Source organism: Mugil cephalus, chromosome 2, assembly GCF_022458985.1.
Source record: "Mugil cephalus isolate CIBA_MC_2020 chromosome 2, CIBA_Mcephalus_1.1, whole genome shotgun sequence".
Taxonomy (NCBI): Eukaryota; Metazoa; Chordata; class Actinopteri; order Mugiliformes; family Mugilidae; genus Mugil; species Mugil cephalus.
This window is the reverse complement of record NC_061771.1, coordinates 15440633-15454140: the sequence shown is the minus strand read 5'-3', so window position 1 is coordinate 15454140 and position 13508 is coordinate 15440633. Positions and strand designations below refer to the sequence as shown.

General features: G+C 42.2%; 1 protein-coding gene across 4 annotated transcripts in view; it reads right to left on the bottom strand.

The window, feature by feature from the left end:
- The window catches only part of npnta (nephronectin a), a 47978-nt gene that overhangs the window by 26624 nt on the left and 7846 nt on the right, over positions 1–13508 (bottom strand). For 2 of the 4 annotated variants that reach the window (XM_047579037.1, XM_047579039.1), the window contains exons 2-4: positions 13381–13481; positions 6802–6852; positions 3464–3556 (exon numbers count right to left, since the gene is read on the bottom strand). In XM_047579037.1, the coding sequence (XP_047434993.1) occupies positions 3464–3556; positions 6802–6852; positions 13381–13481 (245 nt within the window). The remainder of the gene's footprint in view (positions 1–3463; positions 3557–6801; positions 6853–13380; positions 13482–13508) is intronic. The other 2 variants (XM_047579038.1, XM_047579040.1) reach the window with 1 other exon arrangement.

Below are 13508 nucleotides of genomic sequence, written 5' to 3'. Positions count from 1 at the left end.
ATATTACTTAATGTCCATTTAATGATGTTTGTTTTAAAAGAGAACATAGATAAAACAAATGTGGAGTAATTAGATGATAACCGAGAGAAAGTACACAGTACGATGACATGTGCGTGATACTTTAAATACTTGCAGACTGTGTAGAAGGCAATCAGTGAAAGAGGGGGATCCGTTTCTAAACCAACACCACTGAAGTATGTGTCCACACCTGGGCTGAAGTGAATTCATGTTATTAGAGGGATTAATCATAAAATCTCCTGCACTTATGCCAAGATAAAGCAGCGAACGATCCGGATATTAGCTAAAATTTCTAAAAACGGACAGAAAAATAAACGTACGCATCCACAGTGCTAGACTGTCGTTTTTGAAGCGGTATTAATTATATGTCTGGCTGACAGACAAGGAGAAAGACAAGACAGCAACATCTGGAGAGGCTGCAGCTGTATTGCGTCTGACGTTTGAGGCGCCGTTCCACCGGCAAAATCTTTTATTAGTGTCTTAACAGCAGGTCAACTACACCTAATTAAATCCACCTGCACGGAATAATCATCTTATTAAAATGATTGGATCAGCAGGGGGAGCGTGCCGCCAAACTGTTAAACAGATTATCCCCATAATGAGTTTATTTGTGGAGTGAGAGCCTATTCATCTCTCCTCACCGTGCTGTATGACAGAACTGATTCTCATCAGCACCCAGGGTGAAGCACTGACGAGGAGTCTCAAAGTAAGGATTATTTATCTTGACACACGAGTGCCTCTTAATTCAATGATGAGAACAGTCAGATTCAAATTCTAATTATATTCCAGTCAGGTTATTCATTTATTTATTTATTTCCGTACAGGGACGACTAGTGAAGTGAAATAACCACTACAATTAAATTATGTGACGGGTGAAAAGAGCACGCACTAAAACAACCGTGTAGTCCTTGAAGTGTGAAGTAAATCTCTGGTAACAGTATCAGATAATAAAGATATGACAGAGGAAAATATGGCTCCGGTTCAAGAGAAATCAATACGACGTCTGGGCTGCTTGTGTTTAGAGTAAACACTAACGTTTCCACTGTGGTTTGCTTTTGTTCCATGCGAGCAGTGTTCCTAACGTGTTTAACACTCTTAATAGGAGGAGCGCCTCCAGGGTGACGCATCCATCCACACCTCCCACTTGAAGCAGAGCAATGTGTGTCTGTATTTGTGTACGTGTAAAATATCTCTACATCTGTGTAGATTTAGTCTGCATTGCAAGATTTTATAAGATAGTTTAGTGTTTTTCGAGAAATGCTGCCTTTTTTATAATCAGTTATTTCAATAAATGTCTTCGCCATATTTCGCCGAATGCTATGAACAATCAAATTAAGTGTGGCAAGTGATAAAAAAGCAAAAAGGGGGTGGGTAGTTACTATTTTTTTAAAGGGTCATAATCTAAAAAAGAGTACTGGTGCAACCTGTAAAAGCAGATTTTTTTTTAAATCTCTTTTAAGTGTGTAATTTTTTCTTTTTAAATTTAACTACTAAATGCACTGCAATTAATATATATATAATGTTTGAATGTATGCAATGGGATAAAATAGAAATAAAAGTAAAACACAAGAGAATTTAAGTTCTACTTAAAGCTGCAGCACAATATTTATGTCGCCCCCTCCAGGCAGTGAGAGTAATTACACAAACAGTGTCCGCTCGTGCATGTGATGCTACATCTACAGTCTACAGCCCCTCCTCTTCTTTCAGAGCTCAACAATAATATGTGTTTCTCCGCACCGTCGCTCACTTTCTGTTCTAGACTTAAACTTTTCCTCACTGTATCAGAAACATTTCTTGATTTCTTACTAGGTTCTATTTAATGCTTTTCGAACCGTGATTATATTTGTAACGCTAGTCTCTCCGCTATAGCTGCACTCGCTACAGTTGCTCCTTTCTTTAGCTCCGGTAAAAAAATAATTTAAAAAAATCATTGCTGGCTAATGTAAAATGAATCACAACCAGTGCACACAAGCAGAAATGTTGCCTCAAACTCTGGTATACTGTGAAATACAGAGAGATTACCATGGAGCTGATTATCTTGAATAGCTTTAAGGGCTCTCATAAATGTACTTAGTGTCTTTAACTGTTTTAGCATTTGTTACAAAGGCAGTAATTATGCAACCTCCGGATGACAATGCTGTCTACAAAACAAACCTACACTCTCTAAACTCATTTAAAAGCTGTCGTGGAGACTACTTGACCTTTAGCAGTGGTGAGGTCAGAGAAGCAGCTCTGGGAAACTTATTTTCCTCCTCCCAGAGGGACAGGATATTAGAATGCTTCGAGACTGGCCAACTGGCACATCGATAGTAAACCTCAAATCAATCTGTGACAGAGGCTGCATTTAAATGAGAAAAACCTAATCTCTGCTCTCCGAATATTTCAATTGGTGTCCATAGCATGGGTCACCTGAAAAGAGGATCCCGGGTTATCTCCGCCTCTGCAGGCTGGAAGGTCAAGTCTGCCACTCAGTTCCGAGTAAAATGGAAAGCTCTTCAAAATATATTAGGCTTATTTGATAATTTGAGTTCGCCTGAAAGTACAGTTTCATCGTGAAAGGTCTTAGAGTCACATGTGTCAGATAAGTCTGTCTGAATGGTTGGCAGCGGGGTCTATTGTAGTTGGATATGGGATGCGGATCATTTTTCCTTTCGCCTTTGTTGCAGATTAAGACAAAGTAGAGCCGTCTGGCCGGGCAGACAGGAGCCACCTATAGCCTCGAAATGCAGGATGAGTCATTTGGAACATTCCGGAAAGGATTTCAACAGCCCCTCCTCTGCCTCTCTTGTTTTTAATTACACACTATCCTATTCCTGTCTTAGGGCGTGAATTCCACAAGTACTTTCAAGCGGCTTGGATGCACGTCAACTTATAGCTAACTGGGAAGCTTTAGCGCTTTTCAACATGTCCAAACTGTCAATACACAAACTCTCAGGCACCTACCGCACACAAACAAACACACTCGGGAGTGCTCAGCAGGGCCAAGTCATCTCAGGTCAGTAATTGAGATGTTATCTTCACAGGAGAGGATGCACTCCCGGGATCATTCAGCGTGGCCTCACCACTCATTTCCATTTCAGCTGAATCAGCCCAGCGTCTCCACCTCCTCCCCTGTGATTAAAGCATCTCACTGGTGTGGGCTGACGGCAAAACCTGCCTCCGCTCCAGTGGCACCTTTAAAACACTGCTGTTGTGCAGCGGAGATCTGGCCACAACAAACAATTTGTACTCTGCCAGGGCAGGGGCTCCCCTTCCCTTAGCCTCCATTTGAAAAATGCGCATGTCAACAGGCCTGCGTGTTGCCTCGTTGGCAGGCACCATATATTCTGACTCCTGTTTCCTTTGTTGCGTGTGTTTCCATTTCAGCACAAGATTACAAAACAAAAAAAAAGGTCAGACGCCACTGCAAGGTAGGGTCACACAAGTCTACAGGTTTTAGTCTCACCTTGATTGCAGGTCTTGCCGGTGAAGCCGGGGTGGCACTTGCACTTATTGGGTCCCACGCAGTCTCCATGCTTACAGCCCGGCTGGCACACAGCTGTTCGGGGAGGATTCAAAGAGGAAGAGACAGATCAGCGCAGCTCCCTGGCAGACTACTTGTACCAGATCAGGATGACAAAGCACTTAATCCTGCTGCTTCTCGACTTCCACAACCCCATGGCTGTAAATTATCTGTTTGTGCTGCATTCCAGCAATAAGACAGCACGCTGCCTCGTCCTCAGAGGAAAAGTATCTCTTTTTGTGTCTCTCCGTATGGCAGCGCGGTTATTTTTATTTTTTAACTAATGACATTAGAGGAGCCATTTTCAGCTAACCGCATTATGCACAGCGGTTATTATGAAGATTTTTATTTTCAATATTTTCATTTTGCACAGAGCTCGATCACGGGAAACCCGTTCTTAGTGATATTGAGTTATTTCACCGGGATAAATGAGAAGCCTGACCTTTTAACACCAAGCAAAGTTTTGATTTCCATGGTTTTAAAATGAGGCGCTGATATTTACACTGGCTTACAGCCAGCTAGGATTCCAACGGGGATTAGGCGAATAATATTTCCCCCTTAGATTGAGACAGAAACTGTAAAAGCACCAAAATAGTAGATTATAATTAGTTCCTCTGTGAAGAGCTGCCCTGCAGATCGTTCCTTTTGCGTGAATGGAGTTATTTCGAGTGTGTACGGAGACGTGGTAGCACAGCCTCCCTGCCTCTGTGCTTTGTCTCAGTGAGCTGGAGGCTTGCCCTGCTTATCTGACTGCTTACTGCAGCTTGCTGCTAAGCATGTCTGATACACAGGGCCTCAGCCAAGTGTTACTAATTTTCATTAAAAGCTTCATTAATTATCTCATAATACGGTGTCATCAGAGGACTTAATTATCGTTGTGGTAAAAGAAGCGGCACGCGTGTGCTCGTGTGCGCGTGCAACGTTTGGGTCACAAACATAGATTCTCATGGAGAGTGTTTACAGCTCTACTCTGTTTGCTGCATGTCTGGAAAAGTGTGTGACGGCACATTCAATACAGCCGTAGGGGTGTGTATCCTCCACATATGCTGATGTTTGATATGCTGCACAAGAAGATGATTCTGGTACATGACCGGCATCAAACAGGTTTGGTATCTGCCCAGAAAGCGCTGAACAGATTTCATTTTGATTTCGGGAGGCTGGACGACGGGGTCAGAAAAGAGCTAATTAGCAGACGTTTGGAATGAAATCAGCATTGCATTTAGGATGCACAGTGACCTTTCTGGATGTGTGTTTCTTCAGGAACTAATGAGTAAATAAGAAATGATCCAGAACAGGCAGTTTAAATAAGTGAAGAATAATATTAGTTATATGATATGACTAATTTATGAATTGAGCTGTAGTGTATTTTGTAATATTTTAGTTATTTCCAGCAGTTTACATGTTTTTCCCAGAGATTTCTAACCATGACATCTGTTGGAGCCACTTGCATGAGGATGCCAGCAACAGCAATCTCAACATTGTCTTAATGTGAGGATGACAGAGCCCTTCATAGTAATGGTTGAGCAACTAAAGCATACTGTATATCTGAATGATGTATATTTAACCAGTACAATTAAAACTCTTGACTTTGCTATGGATTCGTGGCTGAGAGCAGCCCCGCAATACTTAACGTTATTTTGATGGCCCTTAACGTCCCCGCATTAAGCTGTGTGGCCTCGGTGGAGACTTTCAGAGCTGCTTTAGTGCAGACTGAAAGGGTGCAATAATGGTCTCTATAAATTAAATGAAACTGTTCAGAATTGAGTTACAATCTCTGAAATTTCCATTCATACATGAGCAACTTTAGTTCCTCGGGTTTCAGCCGCTGGCATTGTTCAAAGTGAATTCAAAGGCACACAGGTATGAGATGAATCCGGCAACAAGCGCAGATAACATCTCCAGACTCATTCTACTTTATTAGCCTATGTAATCAAATAGAATGAAGGTACTGTTAGCCCACTTTGAGAGGCCTGAGACACGAGCCAGGTTGTTAACACACTGAGCAGTCAACGTTCGCAATTACAAATGAAAAATGGTCACTGGGAGGAAATGAAAAGAGTCGTACTTTACTGGAGGCAGAAGTCAGCGAGACCTTGGAGTGGTCTGCAGATAAAAGAAAAGGAGCTACTGATGTTTTAGTGGACAGCAGCCAAACAGAGTGCTTTCTGTTATTCTCCAACATGGAGGAGGATTTGATTAGCGGGATCAGAGGCGACCATCAGCAGGCTTCGCCTCTGAGGGTATTTTTAAGACTCGGGCCTGGCAGAGAGATGAGGGAAACGGACAGTGTTCGTTAACCACAGCAAAGGACGAGGAGGACTAAAAATGGCCGTACCAGCTGGGAGGCCAAACATAGCCTGAGCGTCCATGAACACCATCAAAACACGTCGAGTGATGACACACTTTCACTCGGGTTTACATCAGCCATTCCCCTGGACACAAGAAGCCAGCTACTGGTGAACATCATTTCCACTAATTGACTTTTAATGATATAACAGCAACGCACATTAATATTTAATAGATAGTGATCGTGGTGTAATTAAATCGACATGAGGATCATTGGTTGCTTAATTACAAGTTAAAACCAACTTGCCTCCTTTTAAATATTGTTTGTTTTTAAGTTCGTTTAAATTTATATGGTGAATTCAACGATGAAAAAATGAAATCTTCTAAAAGTCATTTGAGACACTGGAGCGTATTCGCCAGCGTCACTTGATAAATGGGAATCGATGATCAAAACGGTTCATAAGATTAACTTCATCATCATAAGTTCAACATCAGCAGTGTTTGGGCTTTGACTTTGTTTTATTGATGCAACGTCATGGCGAATATTTTATTTATCGACGGAACTGGCATTCTCACCCTGAATTAATCATTAAGCAGATTGCTCTGTTTTCACTCTGCGCCATAAACAGATATACTGTACAGCTGATATATTAATTAAAACACTTCAGAGGTCTCTCATCTTTGAGAGTTTCATTAGTATCAGTGAGGGGTCGACCAGAGGGGCATTTGAGCTTTAAAAAGTTAAGAACTTTGGCATTATTCATGTTGGACGTGACTGCAGGTGAAATTAGGTCTGCAGAGTGCTGGGTCGTTTGCATAGATGTGAGGCCAGAGGGAAGAGGATGGCTGATGCCAATGGGTGTGCGGTGTTAAGTTGAGAGGGAAGCAGGGGTGGGCTTGGCTCTATAAATAAGCGAGTGAGACTAGGATTCAGAGGATGTGCCCCCAGCAATACACGTCTATCAAGATTATTTCAAGAAACATGTGGAGCTAACCTTGGGGCTGGCACCTTATCCCGACTACTCTGTGAGTTAAGGCGTAGAGAGCTGCAAAACAAATAGCCAAAGAAACAAACAAACAAACAAACAAAAAAATTGCAGGCATTGTTTAGTCGTTGTGAGAAAAGACAAAAGGAACAAAAACTAAAAAATGAAACATTTTGTTAGAGGGCACAGCCTGCTTTGACAAGCAAACACATACACTCACAAAGTCTGGAGTTCTGGAGTCGCACATGTCCCTTGTTGCCTCTATGTAAGAGGTACTTCCACCGATCAGGCATAACATTATGACCACCTTCCTAATATTGTGTAGGTGTCCTTTGTGCCTCCAAAACAGTTGTGACTCATCAGAGAATGGACATGGTCCTTCTGGGGGGTGTCTTGGGGTGTGTCTGGCCATAACTTTGCCGTCCTATGGTTGAGGGGAGGGGCCTCTGTGGATCAGGATTGTTCCAGTGCATCCCACAGATACTTGATCAGTTTGGGATCTAGTGAATTTGAAGGACAGGTCAACACCTTGTTATTTTTTTTCCATGTTTTTTGAGTTGTTCCTTAACTCCGACTGCTGCCATCAAGGAGTGTCACTGCTGTGGGGTGGGGGTGCCTGATCAGGTCTGGTCTAGGTGGGTGTTACACGTCTAAGTAGCATCCACATGAATGCCAGGTCCAAAGGTTTGACAGTGGAACACCGAACTGTCAGGAGATGATCAATGTTATTTACTTCACCTCTCAGTGGTCATAATGTTATGCCTGATCGGTGCCTACAGCTGACATTGCTCAAAGTGGTCACAACTATACAAATGGCGATGCAGTGGGGCGAGAGAGGAGGGAAGACAGAAAAAGGGAGCTCTTCAGAACCAAGCCACTGACGTTACAACCTTGATTTTGAGCTGCCTCAAGTGCGCATAATTTCAAGCTTTGATTTTTAACGTGTGAGGAATTACCCACAAATACTAACTTCCGTTTCTTCAACAAGGGCTGCTAACTTCTTAACGGCTTCCTATCACTTCTTTGGTTTTGTTTTTCAAGGTTAGGTTAAATACGCCGCTGATCAAAACCACTGCGACGCCCTATTATTTCTGAAAATGTTAACTGCATGATCCGGGTGCAGCGGTTTGTCCTTACAGGACGTAAAACAGTGAAGTTATAACACCATCAGTATAATTCAACGAGATCAATGGTCTCGGTTTCTTTTATTATAAATATGCATAAAACGCTGTCGCTACCTTTCTGGGAAACGACTGCCTTTTCTCCGGGCATTTGATTTTAAATTGCCACTGATTCAAAGTCCCTTTAATGGCAGGAGCGTGTCAAGCGAACGTGTTCCTTTTCATTTCTGCACACACTGCCTCCAGTTTTAACGAGCGATCTCTTCCATTTTTCTCCCACCTCGTCGGGATGAAAAGACACACTTTTTAGTCGAGTCTTCACACTCCAGTGGTAATGAAAGAAAGTCGAGCGGACAAGGAAACCACACAGACAATCATGATGAAGTGAATTACTTAAACTGAGGTATCACTTTTCTCCTTTCATCGCTCGCTTGTTAGCTCGCATTACCAATTCAAGAGTCCGGCCTTAATCCCATCCACACCATTTGAGGAAACAAAGGCTGCACTCAATCAGACTAAATCCTGGTCTCAGTGGATTTGTAAAATCCACCAGGACCTGTGAGCAAATTATAATGTGTGATCTATTCAATATGGAGATGATATTCAACCCGATTCCTCTAGGACGCGGAGAAAATCAATACGCGCCTTTTCCACCGAAGCTTAGGTTTTGTCTCGAGTCCTAAATCTTCATAATCAGACTCCGAGACACTTCGAGACGTTCAGGCATATAATCCTGACTGATGAAATGTCACAGCACTTGAACACGTTTCATTTCGAAGAATAAAAATATTAAATATTATCATCATTATATAAGTCTTCATTTCTGTTTTTGGTGGCAATCCACCAATTTTACATATGTAGTTAAATGTTTCTATCACGAGGATCACCATGGAGTGTTAAGCCTTGGGCACACTTTCCAAAGTCTGAGGAGAACCATCTCAGCATGTGGCTTAATTATTTACAGTTATACTAAAAACCCTGTGCTGCAACTTACGGATGTGAAGTCTGAACGATGGGGGCATTTATCAGACATCAAGGGTTTACAAAGACATTTACTGAAGGATCAATGGGAGGATGACTCAGACAAGGGGCTAAAAGTCAAGGTACCTCGCAGGCACGCTTTGATTTTCATCCTCTTTTAACTCCGTATCTAACAAGCTCCTCAGCTTTTATGAAGATCAAGAATTATTCCCCTTAAAAAAATTTCTGGCTACAATATCTGTGCGTGGCATCCATGTCTGATGTCTAATATTATAAGGAGCGAGGGTGTTTTGAATAAATTAAGGCAAGGTTAAGGTGAGGTACCCCTTTTAGGTTCAAACATAACGCAGACCTCTGTCTCTCCTGCCCACAGTGTTGATTTATAGGTGCGCGTGAGGCTGCGTTCCAGGGTACAGGTCACACTGCCACCTGCACTGACACTAAATGTTCCCATTATAATCAGTAATTGTACTTTAGCCAGTAGTCGTCCTCTTATGATTATTTAAGCCTTAATTAAGCTTTCCTGGCGCTCTGAAGCAAAACTGATTTTCAAATTTAAGTGGGTCTCGTTAAAAACGACCAACACGACCAATGCTATGACTGGATCCAGGGACCATTTTGGACCAACGTTGAAATGACAGCTTTTCATCATCAGCGTTTTCCTATGATTACGTTAAACTCTACCGCGGTGGAAATGCAATACTGAGAAATGCAAATATTCAAACGCCCATAGTGGCAGAAAAAACGTTCACGGTGGCAGCTGGTTAGAATAAGTAGCTTCAAGTGTGGCTCTGCCTGCTGGATGGCCTGTCAGAATATTATGAGTGGAGCTTTAGCCTACTATAAATCTAAAGCTCCTCTCACTCTCACTCCATCTGCCTGATTTTCTCACTTGTCTCCCCATCGTAATGTCTCTCCACCACAACAACAGAAATCGTCCCCAGTTCCTTATCTCTGAACCATTTCCCTTACACCTCGGAATTTTTACTTTTATTCCTTCCACTCCTCCTTCCATTACTATTTCACTTCTGGGAGCTATGAAAAAAAAAGAAGAAAAATCGGGTTTGATCCATTCTCATTCTCTGAGAGGAGTCACACAAAGTGATAGCTGAGCTCCGTGGCCGAGAAACCCACAATCCGATGGCTCCGATCTAATCTTTTCTATCTCCACCTAAAACTCCCCAATACCTTAAACCTGTGATGCCTGCATCCTCTCGCACACATACAGACGAAGGTATACGCACACACTTTTAAAACCCTACACTTCCTGCCTCTGAGGTTTAAATCAGCATCTTACTCACTTGATGCAATGGTGATTGTAGTTGCGAGTGAATGGATTTGAGCCGTGACCACTCAGAGGAATCACTGAGGCAAGCACCCACCGAGTGATTTAACTCACAGAACAGTTTTTTTTGTTGTTGTTATTGAGAAAGAGGTGAAAGTAGCAGCTTCACCTGACGTGAGTGGACATTTTTGGCTCAACATGGGACATGTGGGACTCCAGATGAACAAAGGAAACATGCTCACACACTGCCGCTGGGCTGGTCAAGAAAACAGAATTGTTAATGTGACTCTGTGTGCATTTGTAATAGGAGTTTGTGCCGGTTAAAGATGAGAGCACTTCTCGCCTTTTAATCCAAGCTTCTGTGATAATAAAGTCATCTTCATCCTCCACCAAAGCTCTATTCCACCTCGAGTTTTGTGAACATGGGCAAAGAGTCCACTACTGATGCACTGGGAGGTGCTGGGCACCAACTCCTGCCAGGAACACTGCTGTGTCTGGCTGCATGTTCAAACAGCTACTATCAAATGATACAATTGAAGGAGTGTTGCTTTTGGCTATGTCACTCCAGCACCATTTTATAGTCCAAGTGTCAAGGCGTCGGGAAAACGTAGGAGTTTTATAAGCAAGATCAACTAAGGTATGTAAAAAACAAAACAAAACAACCATCTAATTTCCACCCGTGAAATCCACCCATCCCCCCTCAAGCTACAAGTCTAACTCCGTCCCATGAACCATTAGCATAACCTGTTTTTCTGGCTCTCAGTGTTAGAGAATAAAATTATCATATTTTGATTCTAATAGACACGAAGCTTGAGGTGGATAAAAAGCGGATTTATCTCACAAAGACCTTGGGTTAATCTGGCTGAGCTAAAACGAATACAAAACTAGGGCCGTGAACTCGAGTGATACTGTTTGTATTCTCCGGAGTGAAATAAAACTTCTCTCCTCACGCTCTGACTTCAAGTGAATAGATGGCAACCTGCCACTTTTGCATGAAATTGGGAGTGAAAAATAGCTGCTAAGCCCTGCGGCTACAGAAGCCTTTTAGATCAGCAAGCAACATGGACCTTCAGGCCGAACGAGCAGTGTGTGGCATGTTTTCCAAGAAATTATACAAGAAAATTATACAGAATACAATGAGTTAAACAAACAAAAAATAAAAAAATAAATAAAAATGTCAGCTTTAGCATGGCATGAGGAGCTTCCATACCTAAGAACATAAATAAAAATATAGTAATTTAATGAAACACACAACATGAGTGGATTAAATATACATTATTTTATATATGAAGCCAGGACATGCAGAGTTAATAACCCTTCAAGGCCTTTTCCACAACAGGAACCTAACAACCTGACGTTTTTCCAGTGTGTTTTACAATCCTGGACATCATATGCCATTGAATATACTACATCAGTTTTAAAAAAGGAAGACAAATTTCGACTTTTGTTAATAATTTCTTTTGATGTGACATGATCAGTCATGATCAGTCAGCACTTCAAGCACCCTGAGACTACCAGGACCTTTGGACAGTTTGAAATTATCCCTTAGTACAGGTGTCTTCATCATTTTTCAGACTAAGGACCAAACTAACAGAGAGATTAAGTAGAGACCCCCTACCTACTATATGTGTTCTATATTAAACTTGGCCTATTTAAGTATCATTATGTAGTCAATATTAACCTATCCCTTATCCGTTTACTAAAACATGTTGGATTCATGTTAATGTGTAATTAAAGAAATTTAAATTTGCGCAGGGAAATTAAATATATATATATATATATATATATATATATATATAGATATATATATATATATAAAATGTCCAATCAACCAAAGATTTTGCAACCCCCCTTGCAGTACCTCCGCGGACCCCCTAGGGCTGCGGGCCCCCTGTTGAAGACTTATGCCTTAGCGTAACTTCAGTTTCGGGTTTAGTAAAAAAACGAAGCACAGCCAATTGAAATTTTAGGAAATATGCTCCTTATGCTTTGTTTTGCTGCCATGGGTAAGAAGAGAATCTTTCGCTTGGCCAGCGAGTAGTAGCTTAGCTTAGCTTAGCTTAGCTTAGCTAGGGCAGATTTTGGGTTTTATGGGCTCTGTAAGCTTTAATGGGAATTTATGGTGAGCCATCGTTGAACTGACTATTCACTTTAATACACACTCAAAGGAAACAGCTGCTTTTACTCTACCAAGAGTTAAAAAAATGTAATGTCAACATCTTTAACGATCCCTAATTACACTTCCTATCTTGTTTGTTTAATTCACCTTAATACAAAGCCAGGCTAGCGTTTTTTTTTCTCCGTCCTCCTGCTAATCTAAGCTAACCAGCTGCTGGCTGTAGCTTCGTGCTTAACAGTCACATAAGACAGTGGTATTGATTTTCTCATCTAACTCTCGGCGTGGAAGCAAACAGACATGTTGTTTTACATTAAGGGCTGGTAAATTCATGCAGTGGAAAAGGCCTGTTTATTTGTTACCCCCTTTTTTGATTAAACCTTGACAGCGAAGCAGCAGGTACAGCAGGTAAACCATCACTAGCACCAAGACATGCAAACGATTTGCGAGGCAACTGGCCAGATCTGCAACCAGCTGGTATATTTACACCTACCCTGGGTAGCATTACAGCAAGAGAGTGAAGGATCGTTATGCGATGTAAATATGTCAAACATGTGAAGCTGGCATGTGATGCTGTGATGCTATAAGTGAGAACAAGACACATCCTCTGAATCCTCAGTGTCACTGCACTGATGAGTCAAGGTATGTACGCCTGACAGCACCGTGGTCTGTGCAAACGCCACCGTTTCAGTTTTCCTTGATTTGGCAGTGTGAGCTAGCTTGTTTTTGTACTGTTGTAATCTGTAATCAATGTATCTAACCTCCAATGTGTCCACCTGCATCTATCCTCTCTCCCTCATTATAGCTCCCCACAGTGTGAATATAAATGTCAGCCTTTCCACCAGTGCAACCAACCATTACCATCAATCTTTTTGTCAAAGATTTTCCCAGGTGCAGTGCCCCATTAGCTGCATGTGTTCCTGTATGTGTGCGTCCCTGAACCTTCAGTTACTAGCGTATTGTTACAGCACCTCCTCGGTTTAATTGCGTCTTCGACCCCAGCTTGAAACCTTGCAACCTTGTTAGCACTGTGCGACACCACCCCCCCTCCCAGCAGCAGCATCATCAGGCATGGTGGCACTCACGCTGGCAGTGACCCCAGGATCGGCGCGTCCATCCCCAGCAGCAGTCCACCCTGGCCCCGTATCGACACAGGCCATTGGATGATGCCATCTGCCGCGGCCACCTGTGAGGAGATAATACAGTTAGTTAA